Here is a 20088-nt window from a genome sequence, read left to right on the forward strand (position 1 = left end):
CTAATGGTCTGTCCTCTGAAGAGATGCCTCTCCAACACTGAGTCAGAGTATGACCCTGTCACAATCTCTGCATCTCAGAGTGCACAGTCTGAGTGCAGATGCTCAGGGCCAAGACTGGTGGCCTTCGATTCAAGTGCTTGAGGCTGGAGACTTGTCTGGACTCCATCGTCACCGCTGTCCCTGGAGCTCCCCTGCTGAGGACAGCACGGCAGCTGAGCTCCTCTGAAGTGCTCCCACGGCCAACAGCAAAACATTTGCAATTACACAGACTGAAAAATGTCATGGCAGCATAGACATACTGGCCTTCCACTGTGCAGTATCATCTCTGGTAGCAAATCCCTGTTACAGGTATGAACAAAACTAACCTTTTCTTTTATCAAACAATTTATACAAGAATTGCACCTGCAGTGTCAGCTTCCAGAGAACTTGCAACAATCAGGAGCATTCAGACTCTGTGAGAAGACTCCCCACCTCCAAACATCATAGAACAAGGCAGATAATTTTTTCCTACTTGCAGCTTTAAGACCAAGTACAATATGTCAAGTAAAAGAATGAAAAATTAGCAGCACGCTGACAAAAAAAAAAAATTGACTGGGCTTTATTTCAGTTTTATCAAATCCCAGTGAATTTCTGGAACATTTATTCAGCTGGTCTGGATAAAAAGTAATATCTTAAATATTTTGAAGTATCATCAGATGTAAGACTCTCTCATAAATTACAAATTGAAAGGTCAATAACTGTGTGAGTGTAAATGGTAACCAATTAGAAATCAAAGGCAGGAGTCCAACTATTATGAAATCCATCTCCCGACTCTATAAAGTAGGAGATTAAGTACTGTGTAGCTCCATGGACACTTAGTCCTCTATTAAACTCTTAGTCCTTTATGCATCTATTATTTATTAAAATTTAACAAATGTTTTGAAGGCCACATCACCTTAGTATAGAAAGAACCTTGAATGAAGGATCTTCTGGTTTTTGTCCATAATTACTTTATAATTAATACTTTATAATTAATACTTTATAATTGCTGGTAGTTTTAACACTTTCTAAGAGGTACTCTGCAGGTGGGGGACATAAACCCTACTTAGGGTGGTGCTAGCCATCTCCTTGGGTTGTGATGTATTGATCTGAAGGAATGGAAACACTCTAATCTCACTGCACAACAGGTACAGATCTCCTGAGGTGCTGCTGCACATCTGCAACAGAACCAGAGAGAAGTCCAGACCTCCTGGCCCTGGTCTGAGAGCTCCATCCACAGCTCTCCTTTTAAGTGCCTGATGAACAGCACTTAAACAGAATTCCTTTCTGATGGAGAATCTGCCTAGGTGTCACCATTTAGCACTGAAGTAGGGATTTTTTAGTCAATTACACAGAAGTTCCTGTACAGTTAATGCATCCTCTGACCCTAGCAGTGATGGCTCAGGTAACGTCACCAAACATGACAGTCGCGTGCCCAGCTCTTGCCTCCTACTCAGACGGTGTTGCAATGCTATTAATTTTCTCTTTTTCGTTTCTTTTCTTCTTTGCCTTTGTTTTGTGAGTTGTTTTACTCACAGTTTGAATTAAAATACAGGAGACTGGGAGTTGATCTTCAGACTTAGATGTTTATTATATCTTATCTATAATACAGCTGCACAGAGTGTGCCTCCAAGTTAACAAGGTGAAAATGGCTCCGAGTTCTAACTTCCAAGGTCTTTTAAGGTCCAAATTACCCAATTATGGAAAGCCAAGTAATTTATTTTTACTTATAATCCAATAACTAACTATTCATGATCTGCATTGTGTGTGTTTTGACCCAATACCAGAACACCCAGATTTGTGAAGAAGGAGAAAAGAAGAACAAATCCACACCCTAAATACTCCATATTGTTACATATATCCCATAAACCTGTTTTTTCTACATCTCTACATATTCCACCCAGTGATACAACTTTTAATTACACAGCAACAACATCAGTGTTATCACACAATTTGGGAAACCTTTCCCAAGGCTTCAGGTCAAATGCAGTGTGCTTCTGAGGATCACTGTCTGTCAGCACTGAAAGGGGGAAATTCTCAGAACTCAGAGCTCCAACACAATGCCACTGTTTTAACTTATTCACGTTGAAAATATATCGCGGGCATTACTATTCCTACTACACATGAATGTACCATTCTGAAGAGTAGGAATTTATGGACAGACTCCCTTTTGCTTTCCCTGGGAATCCAGGAGGCCTTGTTTGGTCTCCACCTTGAGAGCTAGAAATAGAGTGGCTACTCAGCTTTTACCATCTGAATAAGTAATTTTAATGATTTTAAAATTCAGTGTCAACAAGCATCACAGATCACAGAAGAGTGGGCTGCCTTTGTCAAAATCCAACCTACAGAGTTTTTCATTTCCACCTTTAAGGGTGCACCTGAAGCTCTCTTCACCCTTATCTTTCTGCATCCATGTTTGGCTCCTGAATCCTACTTACAATGAAAGCTCTTTGTGACAAGGCCATCATTTGTTTCTGCATTTGAACAACATCAAGTTTTGCTAATTCCAGAACAATGTTAGTGTTTTAGCACTTTTTGATAAAGATAACAAATAGATAGTCTTCTGTTTCCCCTAGGAAAGAAACAAAACCCTCTGAAACACAAAGGGGAGAGGAATGCCTAGATTTGATTGATTTGACCAAATGTATATCATTTACATGGCATCATAACTTACATGGCATAATCATTTACATACATGACATACTTACACTGCAAATACAAACTAACTAACTAGGGATCGCAGTTTCCATACAAGTGGGCAACCTCAGCTCCAGTGCACGTGGGCATAATGACATTAGTCAGTGACAGCCATATGCTGAACACATGATTCTCCCACATGGTTGCTCTTGATCCAGGAACAAAACTATACAAGAAAGCCTCTAACCAGTATGGAGTCATCTATGCCAAAAAGTTACAGTCCCTTCCTCAAGTCACTTACCTTCAGATGGAAGAAGAGAATAGAAAGGTACACTGAAAACAGCAACTGTTTCTTTTGTGAAAAAAGTGCCAGAAAACCCAGGGAGAAGTGTAAAGTGTTTCTTTGCAACAGATTTCATATAGGCTGAAAGGGCACTCTGCATTTCCTCTCTCTCTCTCCTCTCTGCTGTTCAAGAAACCACTGAAGAGGTACAGAAAAGGGGCAGGTCATTTTATGCTTAAGGTAATCATCTTTCTTCATTGAATTTTATAAGGAAAACACAAACGATTTTATATAGAAAGAAGTTAAAGATATCAGTTTTCAAAACTTGAGGTAACCCTAGCTCTGCAACCAGATGCTCAAGTATTTGTCTCATTTTAGGCATCTGAAATATCTCCTATATGGAACACAGTCAGACCTGTCTTTTGGTGCCAGATGTTCTTTGATGAGACAGCTCATTTGGAAAAAAAAAAAAAGGAAATTCTTGAAAATCATCATCTGTTGTGTTTATGCCATTAACAGCAACATGCAGGGGAAAAGAAACAGTGGTTTGAATACCTAGGAGCCCAGGAAAGGATGTGTTTGCAGACTGGCTTTCTGCAGGTGGAACTGATGTCAAGAGGAGGCCAGATAGAGGTGAGCAGGATGAAAAAAAGGCCACTTTTCTTTACAACTTTTGGATGGCCTGAGGACTGCAGGTCATCAAAAGGTACACATTTTCCCAGGTCTGTGATTCCATGAGAAGTTGTCTTCACCTAAACACTGACCAGTGGTGCTTCTATGCTCCAGCTCACTGTCACCTCAGCCATGCTTAAAGAATGCATGTCAGGCCACCTTGATCCTTTCTTCTAAAGCTCCTCTTCCATATTTTTAAGCTAGATCATTTTCTCAATCCAGATTATAACATATAAATAATTGTGCTGCCTTAGTGACAGTGGAGGGAGGATTTGAAATACCGTAGCCTGATACTACTGAGAACATCCAAGTGCTTTGGTGAAAATGACAATGAGAGTTGGTTTGCATTCCCATTCTGCAGCCATCTTCCCATTGCCCTACTTCCAACTGCAGCTCTTATTGTGTTGGGGCCCTCCCCCTGCCATGTAGCCCTGGGAGAGGGGCCCTGGGGAGAGACACGGGGTTTCCCTGCTCCTGGTCAGCCTCGTTCCCATTGGTTGTTCTGTGTTCCCTGCGCGGGCAGAAGGACCCTCGGGTCCTGTGATTGCCTCAGTTCCTGAGCAGAGCCCCGGCCATGCGGCTGGAGAAATAAACATCTCTGAAACATCCATCAAGAATCGGTCCATAGATATTTCTTTTCCACCGGCCTCGTTGATTGATACGCATGTTGCAGTATCCCCACTGTAACATTATTGCACCATGTAAATAAAAGTAGGTGGTGAGTTCTGGTCATGTCATTTCTGCTCCACAGCAAGCAACATTCCAGTGCTCTGCAAGGCTCCTTGGACCTGCTTTATTTGCTGTGTTGATGTAGTCAACGTAGCTTAGACACAGATATATCTAATATCTACCATTAATTATTGCAGGTGTTTGCAAGTTTTAGCCACATAATCTAATATATACTTCTAGCAGTACTGAAACATTTGGCTTCAAACAGTAAATACAGAGAGGTGAGGAGAGAACCCAACATCTAAAACTTTGCTAGCACCAGCTACCAAGACACTCATTATGTGCACAAATGTATGGAGGCTCGCATATATTTATATACACACAGATGTAACTGTGTGTGTGAGTAACACAACGTCCTGCGGGCTAAAATACACAGGGATAGAAGAAATAGCCCAGAACAATTGAAGCTGAGGATGGCTGCCAATGTGAAGGGCACAACAGAAACCACTGCTCCAATGAGTGGAACAGTTAAAGAAAATATTTTTAAGAAGTGGTTTTGGTAATTTTTTGGTTTTTACAAAAATAATCAGGGAAAGCAACAGACCAGAAAAAAAGACTAATTTTTTTTTCATTAATTTAAAAGAATCCCAAGACTCACTAATATGATTAAAGCATACTCAGGCCTTAATTCATCTATCTTCAGGCTTTGCCAGAATACCTCAGTGATCACTTGCATTAGCCTTCAGCTGCCAGCTGTGTCTTCTGAGCAGAAATAGACAACATCTTTTAATGTGTATGGCTTGCATGATGTAAACAGTCAACTAACCTTGCTGGGATAACTTTTATAAACTTGAGCCTATTGGTTACCTGAAATACACCTTGTCCAGGTCCATCCCAAATATTTAGCTACATGAGGGACACCACCAGACTGTACACTTGCACAATGAAAGCATTGACAAGAATCCTAGAAAATATTGCTTGATGTCTCCCATGTCTAAACAAGGAACCAGTCAAAGCTACCACTTCACCACAGTACACAAGCACAGGACACTCCCACAAATGTCCACGGCAGCCCCGCAGGATGGAGCACTGTGGTCTGCCTGCAAAGAGTTCCAGGACATAGACAGCTTAAGTGGTTTGTACAAACACAGGGAGCATTTGCAGCTCCCCCAACTCAGAGCCAAAGATTCTGCCAATTTCCATTGAAAATGCTGGTCTGCCATATCGAGTTCCAAATGAATTCAAAGAAATTGTCATTTGAATTTCTTGGTGACTAGGTGTCAATTAGACAAACAAGATCCTATAAACAGGCAAAAAAACCAATTCACCTATTCACCAGTTTTCATCACCCAGCACTTCTGCCATGCTGGGGGTTAAGAGCAGAGAAATAATCACAAAGACCAGAATTATCATAGCTGCTTATAGCATCTCCTTTAAATGGATACTGGAGCACCATACCAAATGCTCCTCAGAAAGTTGGCTAATGAAGTGCCTGCACAAGGATCTGGATTCGAACTTTCTCAAAGCTGCATCAGAAACAGTGTCCAACCTGAATCAGTATGGTTAGTGAGCCTGTACTGCAACAAGCTTCTCAACCAAAGAGGAAAAGACTGCCCACCGCAGGACACAGAAACATCCAACCTGTTGTCACAACTAGAACAACTACAGTATGTTTCCACCCATCTGAAAAAAACAGTAACAATAATTAAAAAGTCAGTTGGTGTTTTATCCAAAAGACAGAGGAAGACATTCAACTGCTGCTGACATGCACAAATCAAACTAATTGTATCTCAGTCAATTAACTCACACTTCCTCAATTGCAATATCTGGCTGAAGCTTCTCCAAGCCTGCTCAGCTGCACTTCAGTATCACCACTACCTGCCACCTCAGTCTCTTCTGCTGAGGACCTGGCTGGCACCAGGTGCCCTTGACAGAGGACACTGGGAAGCCACCTCATCAGTTCAGCAGCTGAGCATATGGAAACAGTGTTAAACTCTGAACTTTCAAAGGCTGGCCATTTAGTTAGGAAGATTACCACAGGGAAAACGCAAAAGAGAGCACCCTCTTTAAGACTTCTGATTATATTCAAGCTTAATTGGTACAAACACCAGTTGCACTTTTGAGAACGTTGACTACAGGCTTATTTGCACCCTTGAATTTCAGGGTGATACAACCCGTAAAGAGGTTCAATTGAAAAAATTCCATTTCCTTTCTCACATCAGTGTGTGATTCCTGGGGGATATGATTAGTTTTCTTGTAGTTTATGCTAGGTTGTGAGCTCACTCCCTGTTATAAATGGGTTGTCTGTATAATTGTTACCAATTACATGCAAATTGCTCCTAAACGGCACAGACAGCCCATTTGTGCCAAATGTTGGTTTACACTTTGCTCTCTTTCCAAGACAGTGGAGAGATAAAAAAGCAATTGGATTGATGAGTGGGATGTCAAAATTTCTCTCCAGTTTCCATTATGCAGTTAAACATTGCCTCACCGTTCTTTGACAAATACTGGAATATATCCAGAAATCACACTTCATTTTTTCCAAGATGGTGATCAAATACCTCCCCAAATCTAAGAAGTACCAGCTCTTGTTTATCCTCCATGTCAGATCTGCAATTCAGACACTACAAATGGGAACTTGATATGTTTTCCTGCACTATCAGTCGGAATTCAGTTTGCAATGAGACTTGTCAAGCACCTCCAGATTCTTTTGTTTCTGATTCATTATGGATCTGAGGAGCATTTGTTCCAAAAACAGCAACTTGCCCAATGTCAAGTAAATGTTCTGCTCACAAAACTAAACCACATTTCAACTTTTATTTTTTCAATTTCCATACTATTCATGCTAGAGAAAATACCAGAAAAACAACTGACTGTATGAGAAACATTTTTCCATTTTTTTTTCTTTTTAACTTGGGAGTGGCTTTAGTTTATACCCTTCACAATGGGTAGAAAATTTAAGAAACAACACAGAAATTCCCGAAAGAACTTTAGCCTCAAAGGCATTTATTTCAATGGAGCCAGAATTTCTGTGTCAGCAAAGTATGACAGAATGTATTCAGCTTCAAGTGTCTACTTAAACAGCATAGACTTCAAGGGAACTTAAATACATGCTTAATTTTGAGCATATGCTTAAGTGCTTTTGGTGAATAATATTGAACCACAGCATTCACTTCTTTTTTAAAGGAGAGAATGCTTTCCAAAGCAACATTTACTTTTCAGGGCACAGTGTGTGTCTTTTAAATCCCCCTTTGATGTTTCTTGGTCTACTTTGTTTTTAAAAGCTCACCAGAAATCAAAAAGGATTAGTAGGTCATGATCCTCCAAGCTACCTGGTATGGATCAGCCCAGGAAAGGACAGAAATGGAGTTTAGCTAGCAAAGAAAAAATGTTCGCCTGAAGCAGTTTGCAGGACGTTTTCTGAGGCATTAATTAATTAAAACTGCTTTGGTGTTTTATTTTCTATTTATAATCATTATCATTCTAAAGAATAAGTAAGAAAAGTAGAAAGCAGAATACAGGATATTTAGCAGATAATAACAAGCAAATATGATTATTAATGTGTATTAAGTATCTTCAACTATGCCAGTGATATTTCATACAACATAAGCAGTTTTTTCCACTCATCCTTAAAAGAAAAACTTTCCTGAACCAAAGTATATTTACCACATTTTGTTTTTAAAATGGGGACTTGAAGTAATATTTTTTTAAAAACATTGATTGCTAGTATGACACTACAGAGTAGAAGTAGAGGAAGTCTTGAAAGTGATATTAAAAAAAGATCTGGATTACTACTTCCTCCAGAATTCAGTGCTCTAAATGTGGTATCTGAGCAAACACAAGTTCTTGACTTCAAATCTATATTCTTCTCCGAGGTTCATCCACTAGGAGAAGGACTGCTGTGTAGCAGTTAAATACAAAACAAACCTGAAATTGGTACCTTCTGAGGTTTGGTTCCGACCAGCCTTTGAAACAAGATTGCTTTCAGTCAATCGGTTATTTCAGCACTTGACATCACCCCACATAAAACAAGGCAAATGGCCAATTAACTAACTGGAAGTCTTCCAGTTCAAAATGGTGCCAAAATGAATGAAGATGAAGTGGAGTAGAAAAAAAAAAAAAAAAAAAAAAAAAAAGAGTTTAAATTGGCTGAACAGTCAGCTCTCTATGGGAAGCTGAAAATAGAAATCAGTTCATGGAACTCAGGAGCTTCACTATCTTCTATTTGGGGAAGATCAAACTTCGGCATTTGCAAGTTAAACAGGGATCCCCAAGGCTTCTAGAGAGTACTTTATAAAAAGAGGTTTTATATAGGACCTGTGTATTTTGCAAATAAAACTGCAGCACATAAAATTCTAATCACATTCTATTCATAGCATCTGAAATCAGAGTATAAATTTGCTTCCTACGGATAATTATCTGGACTGGAGTTTTAATCTCATATGTACACCATTACCCCTACGCAAACATGGATATATTTTGGCTTTTTCTTTTCAGAAACATTCAGCTATTTTGACATTTTAAGTGGTTATGAGTTGGTTTTAAATAAAGGCAGCCTAAAGAAATCAGATTATATGTTAAGCAGTAGTATTTGAACTGAGAAAGAAAAGAATACAGCATTGTAGAGTAACATCTTTGCCTGGGAAATAATGTGCAAATTCCAGAAAGAAAAGTAGTTAATCGTGCCAGCTTTGTAAATATAACTTCTATAGAAGTCAATGCTGCTTTAAATACATCTATTAGGCCCCTCTTACAAACTGTTAAGCTACATCAGAAATGCATGCAAGTATTCTAAATAGGAAAAATTCCCCTGCAGAAAATTTCCCATTATTATAAACTTATTTATGTTACAGAACAGTGCTTTAATCTTCTGTCAAAACATTAACATCACAGTACAGTCCAAGTTAGATATACCAATGTTTACCTTCTAAACAGTACTCTCTAGTATGACTTTGTAAAAATGTCAAGAACATCATGAAACAAAGATTATAAACTTTTGTGGAAAAGCAATCATATTCCTGACATAAAATAACTGTAAAAAGGAAAGATACAATTGCAATTTATCTAAATTGCCATTCTCACAAAAAAGCAGAATAACCACCTCCAAATATTACAATGATATTTTTCTTTACAAAATTATTATTAAATTTTGCCTATCAGGCTCATTACCAGGTGCACCTGCTGACAAGTAAATTTGCTCTGCATTTAGAAGAAGCTGCCTGATTCATAAGGCCTTTTCTTCCAGTGAAAATCAAGCAGCAATTTAAAGAAAAGGGAATTTTCAGATGCCTAATGATGCAGATAGATAGCACTGACAATTTTCAAATTCCTCAAAATAGCACATTTCACATAATTTCCTAGTGATCTTGTATGTGTCTAAAACATTTAAAAAAAAAGTTATTTTGGTTAAAAAGCAGCTTCATGTGCTTTTATGAACTGTCAAAAGAACAACGTATTCAGGGAGATCATGAACTCATCACATGTTCTGGCACTGACAGCATCTGGTTGTAAGGGAAAATACCTTCACGCTGTTGTTTGTGAAACAGATTCAATTTGACTCCACCAAACTTTAGAACCACAAAGACAAGAAGCTGCATGAGTCTAATAATGCTTCAGATCCGTGTTTTAAAAGCACTGATATTCTACCACGCAGCCAGACACAATGTAACTACTGGTGTTCACCACATCACAGAGACTGACCTTAGCGAGGAGCTGAACTTAGCAACAATCTTTAACTGCAGAGCTGTTACTGAAATGATTACTTGCAACAGCTCTGAGCAGGCAGATCACTTCACCAGTGTGCATCTGTGTAAGATCAGGGCCTGAACATGTTTCTTCCCTTCATCGGGCCTCAGCTTCAGGAAAAAACATGCTTCACTTGTCCCAGCCCACTCCCTATGTCAGTGGACATTAAGCATATGTCGCCTCACTTTTGGAGAGCACTGCATTTTTTACTTCATTACTGTTTGCTGAATTGCCTTCAACGAGTTCTCACCTTGGAAAAAATTTTAAGTGCATTAATATGGCACAATTCAACTCTACTATACATGAATCACGTGAATCAGTAGTGGTAGGATGTTACTTACAGAAGGCAACCGGACCCAAAGCAGTGGCTCGCTTGCCTTCCCTTACACACCTCTCTAACTAGATTTGTGTCTATCCATCCAGTCACCTTGCCTTCCCTGCAGAACACTGTCTACTCCCTCTCTCCATGCTGCTTAATCCCCCAGAATCATCTCTGACCTTTCTGCTCTGCCTGAGGAACTTGTGCCATAGCACCAGCAACAGCACTGCTCAATCTTCAATCACAGCTGCTGCAGCACTTCAAAGGCAGCTACCACAGCCAAGGATTTAGACTGCAGCTGGAATCAGAAGGCTCAAGGTGGGGTCCCCAAGGCTGAGCAAAAAGAGCAAAGCTCATTTGTAAAGATTAAAAGGTGGACAGGTAATGGATCTCAATGGGGCAGGAAGGGTAGGGAAAAGCAGAGAGAGTGGAAGTCAGTATACAATACAAAAAGCTGAGGAGGTTAAGAGGGGCAGCAAAAGGAGGGGCTGAGGGCACAGAAGAGAGGAGATTCCCAGTTAGCGTAAATAATACAGACGTACATTAGGAAGAATGAGGGCAGCTTGGAAACATAAACAACAATATCTTCAGAGGAGGTAGGCCTTTAACACAGCAGTTGGTGAAAGATCAATAGGAATACAATACAAAAGGATGTACAAGTCAAAGACAGCTAGGAAAATAGGCACCAAGAATAAAAATTGTGATGAGACCAACACACAAAATCCATCTGTAAAACAGCTCGGACTGGGACACATATAACATCTTTCATACTATAGGATACCCAAAATGTAAAAGCAAAAATTTTTTATTATTCAAGGTAGCAATGGGCTCTGCATATCATTGTGCTCAGCTCCTCAGAGGGGGAAGTTCTTGTTAATATTTGAACATACCATCAGAGTTCAGGCCGCAAACACACCAAGAAATCTAAGGGTTTAAAAAAACTTCCCACCTGCCTTGGAGGCCATAAACTTGTGAACTGAGTAACTACTTTAGAAAAACTCTTCAAAGAGAAGTTCTCATCTGGTGCTAGTGGAAGAGAGTTCCCCTTACAGCTGCACTTAACTATACACTAAAGCAAGCGGGACACAAACTCCATGGGAAGGAGCAAGAATACAGACTGTAACTCTAGAATAAGTAATTTACTGCGAATCACACCTATGTTAGTGTAGAATAATCTTCTCAATATCTAGGCTTCTTTCTTAGAATTTCCCATACCTGAATGCTAAACATTACACACTAAGTCATATCACAGAATTATATGTGTTAAGCTAACAAATAGGACTTTTTGCCATCTGCAATCTTTTTTTAATATAGTTAAAATAGTTTAGCTACTTTATTAAATTACTAATTGTTTAATTGCTCCAACTAGTAAGCACTTGCTTGAACAGTTTAATAGTAACATTCACTTGAAGAACCTCATGATTTTCACTTGTGATATACAAGCTTCCCTCAGAGCCTCATTACTTTCTGAATCTCCAAATGCTTCCTCATGGTGATAAGAAAGCACATTCTGGAGTTTAAACATGAAAAGATTTCTAGTTTGGAATTGAGACAGCTTAATTTTTTTTCTCTCCTTACCTTTCTGTTTCAAATGTGCCAGCAGAGAACTGTGTGCACAGCTAGAAAAGGAACAGGGAAGAAGTGTGAAGTTCACAGAGCAGACTGATTTTTGTCATTTACTCTCAACTAGAAAGAAGAGTACCAGGCCAAAAGTCATTCTGTTAGTTATTTAAAGTGACTGATGCAAATTGATCTATCAACAGTTTCTAATGCATGTTGAATATATCACTCATCATTTACAGACCAAACTGCTGACTGAGATTCATCCATATTCATAAAGATATATAAGCCTATCTTTTACTGCAAGAAGTAATGCTGATGTGGTAATAAAAATACACAAAACCACTAGCATTTTTCAGAGCATCCATGGAGACAACTTGAGACATCAGAAAAGGTATTTTATAATAACAGCTTTATTTCAAGCACTGTTTCTCACTGGATACAATTTATACATTTTGTGCTAACTATATATATTAATGGAACACTTTCAAAATTATCCCTAGATAAAATATATTATATGTTTAAAATTATTCCAGCAACAGCTTTTCCAAGTAACATTTTTCTGAGTGTTAGTTCAAATAACTGGAGAAAAAAAAATTTAAAATGCTTTGGCAAAATACACTTCCATGATGATGTCTTTAAAAGCATTTTGAATGCAGGGCTTCCTCATCCATTTTTGTTCTGGTATCAGTCAAATAGACAGGAGAAAACATAAACACAGTTATACAGTTTTATTTAAATATAATTTAAAAGAATATAGACCTTAATTTTTCAAATGTGTGGTCTCACACATATTTGAATTTCAGCCAGTCAGACAACTGCCTGCTGCTTCTTAATGGACAAGGGTGCAACATGTTTCCGAAACCTCTAATTGCATTGTTGCGGTGGTCCCTGTTAAAGTTCCTGGTAATCCCCGAGCCTGTGTCAAGGCAGGAGGACTGCACAGGTATCAAACCAGAGAAGAGCAGCGTGGTCATTGAACCGCACACATTGAGCTTCTGGGAGGATTAACGCTTCTTGTCACAGGCTCCTGACTGTAGTTGACAATATCTGCCTTCACCACCCTCTGTCATAAAAGAAAACACAGTAACAATCAAAAAATACAACCTTCATGCTGGCAAAGCATTCAACAGATTTTTACTGAAATATGAAGGGAAAGACAACAAACAAGCCAGGTTTTTTTCCACTACCTTACAGGAAGCTTTATCAGGCGCTAATTCTGATTGTAATTTTCAGTTTATTCATACTAAGGAGAAACAAGTGCCTTGGTAGTTTTCACAACACTACAAAAGGAATAAGACTTTCTTGCTAAAGCAGTGAACACAGTTCTACTTCCATGAAAATTGTTCTGTATGAGAGTAATAAAGCAAAATTTATTTGCAAAAGTTGTGCCATTCATTCTTTAAGAATAGCTGCCTAAATTGTAACTGGAAATTGTACCTAAGTTTGCCTTTTTGTCTTTACTACAAGCATTTCATCAGAAAACATGGACAGAATTCAAAGCAAATTTTAAATACAGCCATATTTTTAAAAAGCTTTGATAGGCATACTGGCTAAAGATTACATTAACATAAAAAGCATACTATATTTATTCTCCAATACAGATCTAACAGATATTACCCGTTCTATTTACAAAACATTTGATAAGACTGATGTTCTCTCCTACATGAGGAGACGAAAATGTACAATTTTGCATCCATTTCCATCTGAGACAGCTTTGTAATATTTTGAATGTACAGCACTGAATACATGAAGCATTTCAAAGTTTCTACCAACTATCTGATTATTAGAAACACTATATAATTAATTGTACACAGAGTTCCAAAATAACATGTTGAGTATTGCAAGTGCTTACATATACAAAACACAATCTTTCAATAGAACTTACTTTAACAGTTGTTACTTCATGTAAAAGCAACGCAGCTTATAAAAAAGAAACAAACCGAGTTTTCCATCAATACCTGAACTACTGCATTGAGCAGACTTTGCTCTGGCAGTTGGAAGTGTGATGCTGGTTATCTTCTTCAGGATATTTCACTAGTTCTGCCCTGACAACATGCTGTTAACCATGTATCAACATGATGGATAGAGGGCAAGGAGAAGAATGTAAAAAGAAAAGAGAAGGAAAACAATGGAGAGATTAATCAGTTGAAAAGAATGAATGGATAACACAAGATTATGCAGAAGCAAAATGAAAGTGCATTTTCAGGCCTTAGGCTGATACAAGAGCAACACGTCTGGCTGAAAGCAGCACCAGGGCTGCTTCTCGAGCTTCTTCCAGGACATGCCCTTTCAAAGCACCAAAGTGAAAGGCTCATACATGCAATCAGCAAAAGTGTATTAAAGCTAGAGAAGGGACAGAATAAAAAGGCAGGGAATTCAGTGGAAGAAAAGATGACAATGGCCTATTCCTCCTTTAAGTCAAAGATACTTAAATATTAAATACTACATTATCAGCCTGTAACAAATGCATTAGCTGTACGCATGCATCTTTCCCATTACATAACTATCACACTATACCTAAATATATAATCCAAAAGCAGTGACCAAATTAACAACCTCACATCAAAATGCTGCAAGTTTTGATTTTTCTTTGCTTCATTTAAAAATAAAAGGTTCTCATTTTTCCCCTAAAGACAAACAAACAAGACTGTTAAAAAGTTTTCTCATTATTAATATAGGTAAGGGATACAGGGTTCTCATTATTAATAAAAGGTTGATAGAAGGTTCATGCAAAGGAAGTAAAACTCATGGAACAATTTCAGCAAAGAAGCAGCAGAGGAGGTAAGTCTGCTATGAAAGATACCCTAAACCAGTTTAATATTTTTTTCTTAAATACTTCAACTTTCCTACAATACATTTTCAAGGTTAAAAAGAATTAATAAAGAATTAAATTCTATCATTTTAAAGGAAACAATATATAAACTGGATTAGGAATATATAAACAGAATATGTTAAAAGATTACCTCTGTAAATAAAACCTGTATGTCAAGCAAGCAACGATAATTGAATAGGCTGGTAAAGGACCTGGATTTATTAGCTGCTGAAGTACTCTTCTTGAGTTTAATGGATCACATTCATATTATCTTATCTAGTGGACAACACTCATGATTCACTGGACTCCTGGCCTGATGTTATCAAGAGAAAGGTTGCCAAATTCCATGTAGGGCAGTAGTAGGAGTTTTAGCATTGAACAGCGTTATCTGACCTCACAGGACCTAGTTTCTTCATACCAATCTTTTGACTAGAGCTAAGGGACAAAAAAAAAAAAAAAAAGTCTTGCAATCAGTAAGCAATTAATTGTTTCTCAAACATTGGTCTAAATCCCATCCTGTAAACACAGGCAGGTTAGTGACCTATGCTTAGGTACACTGTAGCAAAAAACTGACGATCATAAATTACTTCCATTTTCTAATGGAATTTCATCCAAATAGGAGTAAAAAAATATCATTGCAACATTTCTTTTATTAAGTTCATGGTAATTAAAAACTTGGGCCTCTGCATCAGATTCTATGTCAAGTGTTATCATTGCCATGGTTCAAGTCACTGTCAATAATGAGAAATAACCTTTCTTGGTCCAGGTGTTCTGTATTCAAGATCTGACTTATCTGCCAAACATTTTATTGTACAAAGCTGGCGCACACACACTGGTCTGCTGAACTGGCGTTTAGTTAGAGACAAAACTACACATCACTTACAAAAATGCTAGCTCTTGCCAGTGCCAAGGAACAAAGCTGTACCCCATGCAGTTTTTACACTACGGTTGAAAGTAAAAAATACAGAAAGAAAAACATTTGATTAGTAAAGGAGCTATTTCCTCAAATTTCATCAGACCCTTGCAATTTAAAAGGGAGAGTATTTTGAGGACTAAAATTAAGTCAGAATCGGCAATTTTTTGATTTTGGAACTGTTCCATTTCAAAAAACATGCTCTACTTTCCAGTCACGCATGAAGAGTAATCTAGTTCTTTGTTTCACCACAGTTTTGTCCAAATAAAGGTTTGATTAACAGTCATCTCAGCGTGTGAACAGACAAGGTTTAGTCGCTCTAGCTGAGATAGTTTAAAAACTTACCACCCCCAAATGTCTGTCCTATTCCTCTGCTGGAGATCACTGCTGCCAAAGGAGAGCTGGTGGAATGTAACGTGTACTTGCACCTCATCCACTTCAGCACAAAGTCTGGCAGCTTCTCTTTAAAACAACTTTCAGCAGCAGTTTAAATTAAGCTGCTCAACTTCACCCTGATGTGGCCAAAGCACATGATCACCTTCCATTTTCTGATTCTGACGCGAGAGCAACACATTCCAACAAAAGGGCAGTAGCAAATAGCTTGGGCTGCATTAATATCTTAAACTGCTGCAGCTGTTTTCTAAAACAATGCAGAGTAAATATAATTCAATTTCTAAGGCTTGTTCTTGCAGTTAATTAACAGAAGTTGTGCTGCTAATTTGAAGGCAGCTGAGAACCTCAAATACTTTCCACAAGAGCTTCTGCAGTTCTGCCAGTCATCAAAGTTTAAAAGTCATGAGCCAAACGCCACAAATTCACACAAGTTAAAATAATGTGTTTGGGATTCCTATTACTTATTTCTATCCACCTATGAGTCACTGCTAAGATCTTCCTAGACTGTGACAATTATAACTGACTCTAAACACAAAAGATAAGATCTTCAGGCATAAAATCGAGTGCTAGAAATAATTTTAAAGCATATTCTCAATACTAGACAATAAAAAAAACACACGTATAGCATTTGACTGTTGGCATCTTACACAAGTTCAGTATTTAATCTTATACTTTGTTACCAGCTAGATGGAATGAACATATCTGATGTTCTCTGACAAACAGATTCAAGCAACAACCTTCGCTGTTTTCAAAATGAGGAAATCTCACATTACACAAAATATGGAAAACTCAAATATATCATGCAGTGTGTAAGTAGTGCATATTTGTAAAAACTACAGTGGCTTTTACTCCTTATTTAAAGATTAAATCCAAGTCAACACTTGTATACTTTAGGGATGAGTCACATTATTGTTTTTACTGGATTATTTATAGCATTTATCCAGCATCCATCTATCCACCAATCTAATTTTATAGCCCAATAGCTAGAGTACTCAATGCCTAAAAATTTTAAGGAAGCCTACTTAAACCTGATATTATTTAGACACAGAAAGTTATGTATTCTTGAGTTGGGGCTATGTGGAGGTTCCTACTCTAAAGTAACAACCTAAAAACAGACACTCTCCTTAGAATGATACAATTTCCCATATAAACCTATTATCAGTCTCTTTTAAATTTAAGGTATTTGCACACCTTTCTACAGTCTTACACCTGAGGTATGGAACACCACTCACAGCATAGAGAGGTCTAGGACTGATATTCCAGTGCTAGCTAAACAACCAAAGGAAAATTCAAGAACTCTATGTGCTCAATTATTTATATGCAAATAATCACAAAGCTCAGAGTAATAGATGGATGGTACCTTAGTAGTAAAAGAACATTGAAAAGACACACTTAGTATTTCTCTGCCTGTAAATTACAGCTTTTTGAAACTACTCTGCTTGTTAAGTATGCTCTGTAAGTATATTTTACAGTTTTACTGTTTGCAATACAGTTTTCTAGTTAACCACTTCAACACAGATTGCAAACACTGCTGTGGCAAAGCACTTTCAGAAATTACATATTTATTGTATATTTCAAAAAGCAGGAGACCAAGCTGTACATAAGAAATGTTTTACCATTTATTTTAAATAAACTCATTGACTTATTTTGGGGTACTTGTTCAACACTGGTAGGGAAAAGCAGTTCCAGGATATTACACCTCTAGAATAGCAACATTTGGGTTCACTAAGTAAATTTAAATAATTGTAATCTCAAATGTCATTACACAGGGTTGCCTCAGTAGTATAATCTTCTTTTTCTGAGGTTTCTGAAAACTGGGTTGTAGAAAAATTTTTCAGTTTAAACCCATGCATATATTATCATTAATATCTTCCTTGCTACCTGTATATGCATACATATTTAATTTTTAAACTCATTTTAAGCGCTATTTTTAAACAAACATCCTTAGAACTAAAGTTTTTCTTCATTTTTGAACATGTTTTTTCTTGTTTCAGAGAGTTGATCATGATGGATAAATAAGAAATTATTATATTTTTAAAAAGCTGTTGTGAAATTAAATAATTATCTTCAGAAAAATAAATGAACATTGATTTAAAGAAAAATTATAAATCTGCAACAAGATAACTTTTAATACTAAATAAAATACTAAAAACACCCATGTATTTGTGGAAAATCACCTGTGATTGTTCCAATTCTGCTTTGTTTAATTTGATGCCGAGTATGTCAGCAGCAATTCTCTGAAAACATAGGAAGACCTATGGAAAAAAAAAAATTGCATTTAAATGATTAAAAACAGACGTCCTTGAGGTTCTTTCAAATATATCAAACCATTCTTGAACTGTAAACAATGATATACAAGATTATGACCTGTGCAAAACAGATCTTAAAATAACCTCATCTGGTACTTTCAATTTTGTTTAAAATTTTGGGAAAATAACTCAACAATGGTACAAGGAATGAACAGTATGCTGGATTGTTAAGCAACACTTCTACTCTGCCTCCAGAGACCTAAGTTTAAACAAGCTTTTACACAACGCACCTCTCAAATACTACTCTTGGTGCTATAAAATATAAATATGGGTATTCACTAATGTTTAGCACAAAAATATATTATCAGTGTATTGTGAAGTAAGAGATGTAGGTTTCCAAAACTGAGAACAACAGAACTGTGCATCGACATCACCAAAATCTCTGCTACACATGTTCAAAAAATAGCAATATGAAAGAGTTCTGAAGAATCTTACAAAACATATCCTGAATAGAAGTATCTAGGAACAAGCAAGATGTTGTACAGCCTGCAGCAGCAGCCTGGCAGTTAGACTTCGGACATGGTTTTACACATAATACTGGGTGGCAGTGCTGTCTTAAATAATTCCTTTAATTTATCTCAAGACAATCCACTTACCTTACTGTTTAGGTAAAACTGCATTTTAAATGTGATTAAAGAACATGACAGATGTTCAAGAGGAGCAGATTTAAGTGTGCACTGCTGCTGAACACTGTATTGCCAGGCTACATGTTGTATTTTATCTGCAGGGCGGTTTGTCTGAGTTCACTCACAGTCTAAATTACTAACAAACATTGGTTTTCATCATGTAGCTGCCACCCCCAAAAAACAAGATCTATGTACATGCTCTCAGTCATTTTCAGTGAAAATTCAGAAAAATACTATTTACACAATCTCTTCTTCCACCTGAGATGGAAAGCAGAAATAAATTAGTGGCTCAACCAACAAAGTGCGGTAGTTTCCAAAACAATTGCTCTTTCTCTCAATTCCTTGGTCTAGTACTGGTCTGTTCTACCAACATCTACACAACAAGAAAGGACTTACTCAACAGAGATTCTGAGGCCCAGAAACCTAGTTTAACCTACACCAAGCTCTCAGGTGCTCTGAGCTACATCACCTGCCCTGAGGACACTCTGTGCAAAAAACATCAAGCACAAGTGCAATGCTTCAGTTATGTGATCTGATGGACAGTAACACAGTTAGTTATAAAAATCTTCCATGAAAATTTTTCTCCCGAGGAGACTTTCAGAATTTTCTATGTACACAAAATCATCTTCTGCAAACAAGTCTGTTGAAAAGATCTGATGTAAACAAAACAAATCATTTAACTGAGTAAGAATCCTGTAGTCTATATTCACAGTTGCAACGGATGCCCTCTTCTTAAATCACTGTCTAGGATAAACACTCCATCTTTCCTGCACAACTACCAAAGTACATGAAGATTTTGAAAGATGAGTGTGCAGCAACAGTGAAAGGGCTAATTCAAATTTATACTGAAATTCAAAATGAACTACTGAAAGTACTTCTTTTTTTAGTAGATATTTAGGCAAAGATTTCCGGTTAATGTTTTCTAGGTATGTTCAGATTTAATTTTGTTTTTAAACAGTTAGCTATGAAAAGTAAAATCAGTATATATAGTGGAACGCTGATGTAATTAATGACTTAATTTAAAAGCTGCAATAAAGATTCTGTCATAATTAGCAATGATAAATGTATCAATTATGAAATGAACTGATTTTGGTGGTCTCCTTGAGAAAAGAATACATTTTATCAGATG

At 37.3% G+C, this 20088-nt stretch overlaps 1 protein-coding gene across 4 annotated transcripts in view; it reads right to left on the minus strand.

Annotated features, from left to right (window-relative positions):
* Positions 1–12293: 12293 nt before the first annotated feature.
* Positions 12294–20088, minus strand: part of RAB28 (RAB28, member RAS oncogene family) — a 61721-nt gene continuing 53926 nt past the window's right edge. Inside the window, exons 6-8 of one of the 4 annotated variants that reach the window (XM_032109327.1) lie at positions 18202–18279; positions 13865–13962; positions 12294–12969 (exon numbers count right to left, since the gene is read on the minus strand). In XM_032109327.1, coding sequence (XP_031965218.1) covers positions 13870–13962; positions 18202–18279 — 171 coding nt within the window. In that variant the 3' untranslated portion in view covers positions 12294–12969; positions 13865–13869. Of the gene's footprint in view, positions 12970–13864; positions 13963–15976; positions 16144–18201; positions 18280–20088 lie in introns of those variants that run through there. The other 3 variants (XR_004240226.1, XR_004240227.1, XM_032109328.1) reach the window with 3 other exon arrangements.

Source organism: Corvus moneduloides, chromosome 5 (genome assembly GCF_009650955.1).
Source record: "Corvus moneduloides isolate bCorMon1 chromosome 5, bCorMon1.pri, whole genome shotgun sequence".
Classification (NCBI taxonomy): Eukaryota; Metazoa; Chordata; class Aves; order Passeriformes; family Corvidae; genus Corvus; species Corvus moneduloides.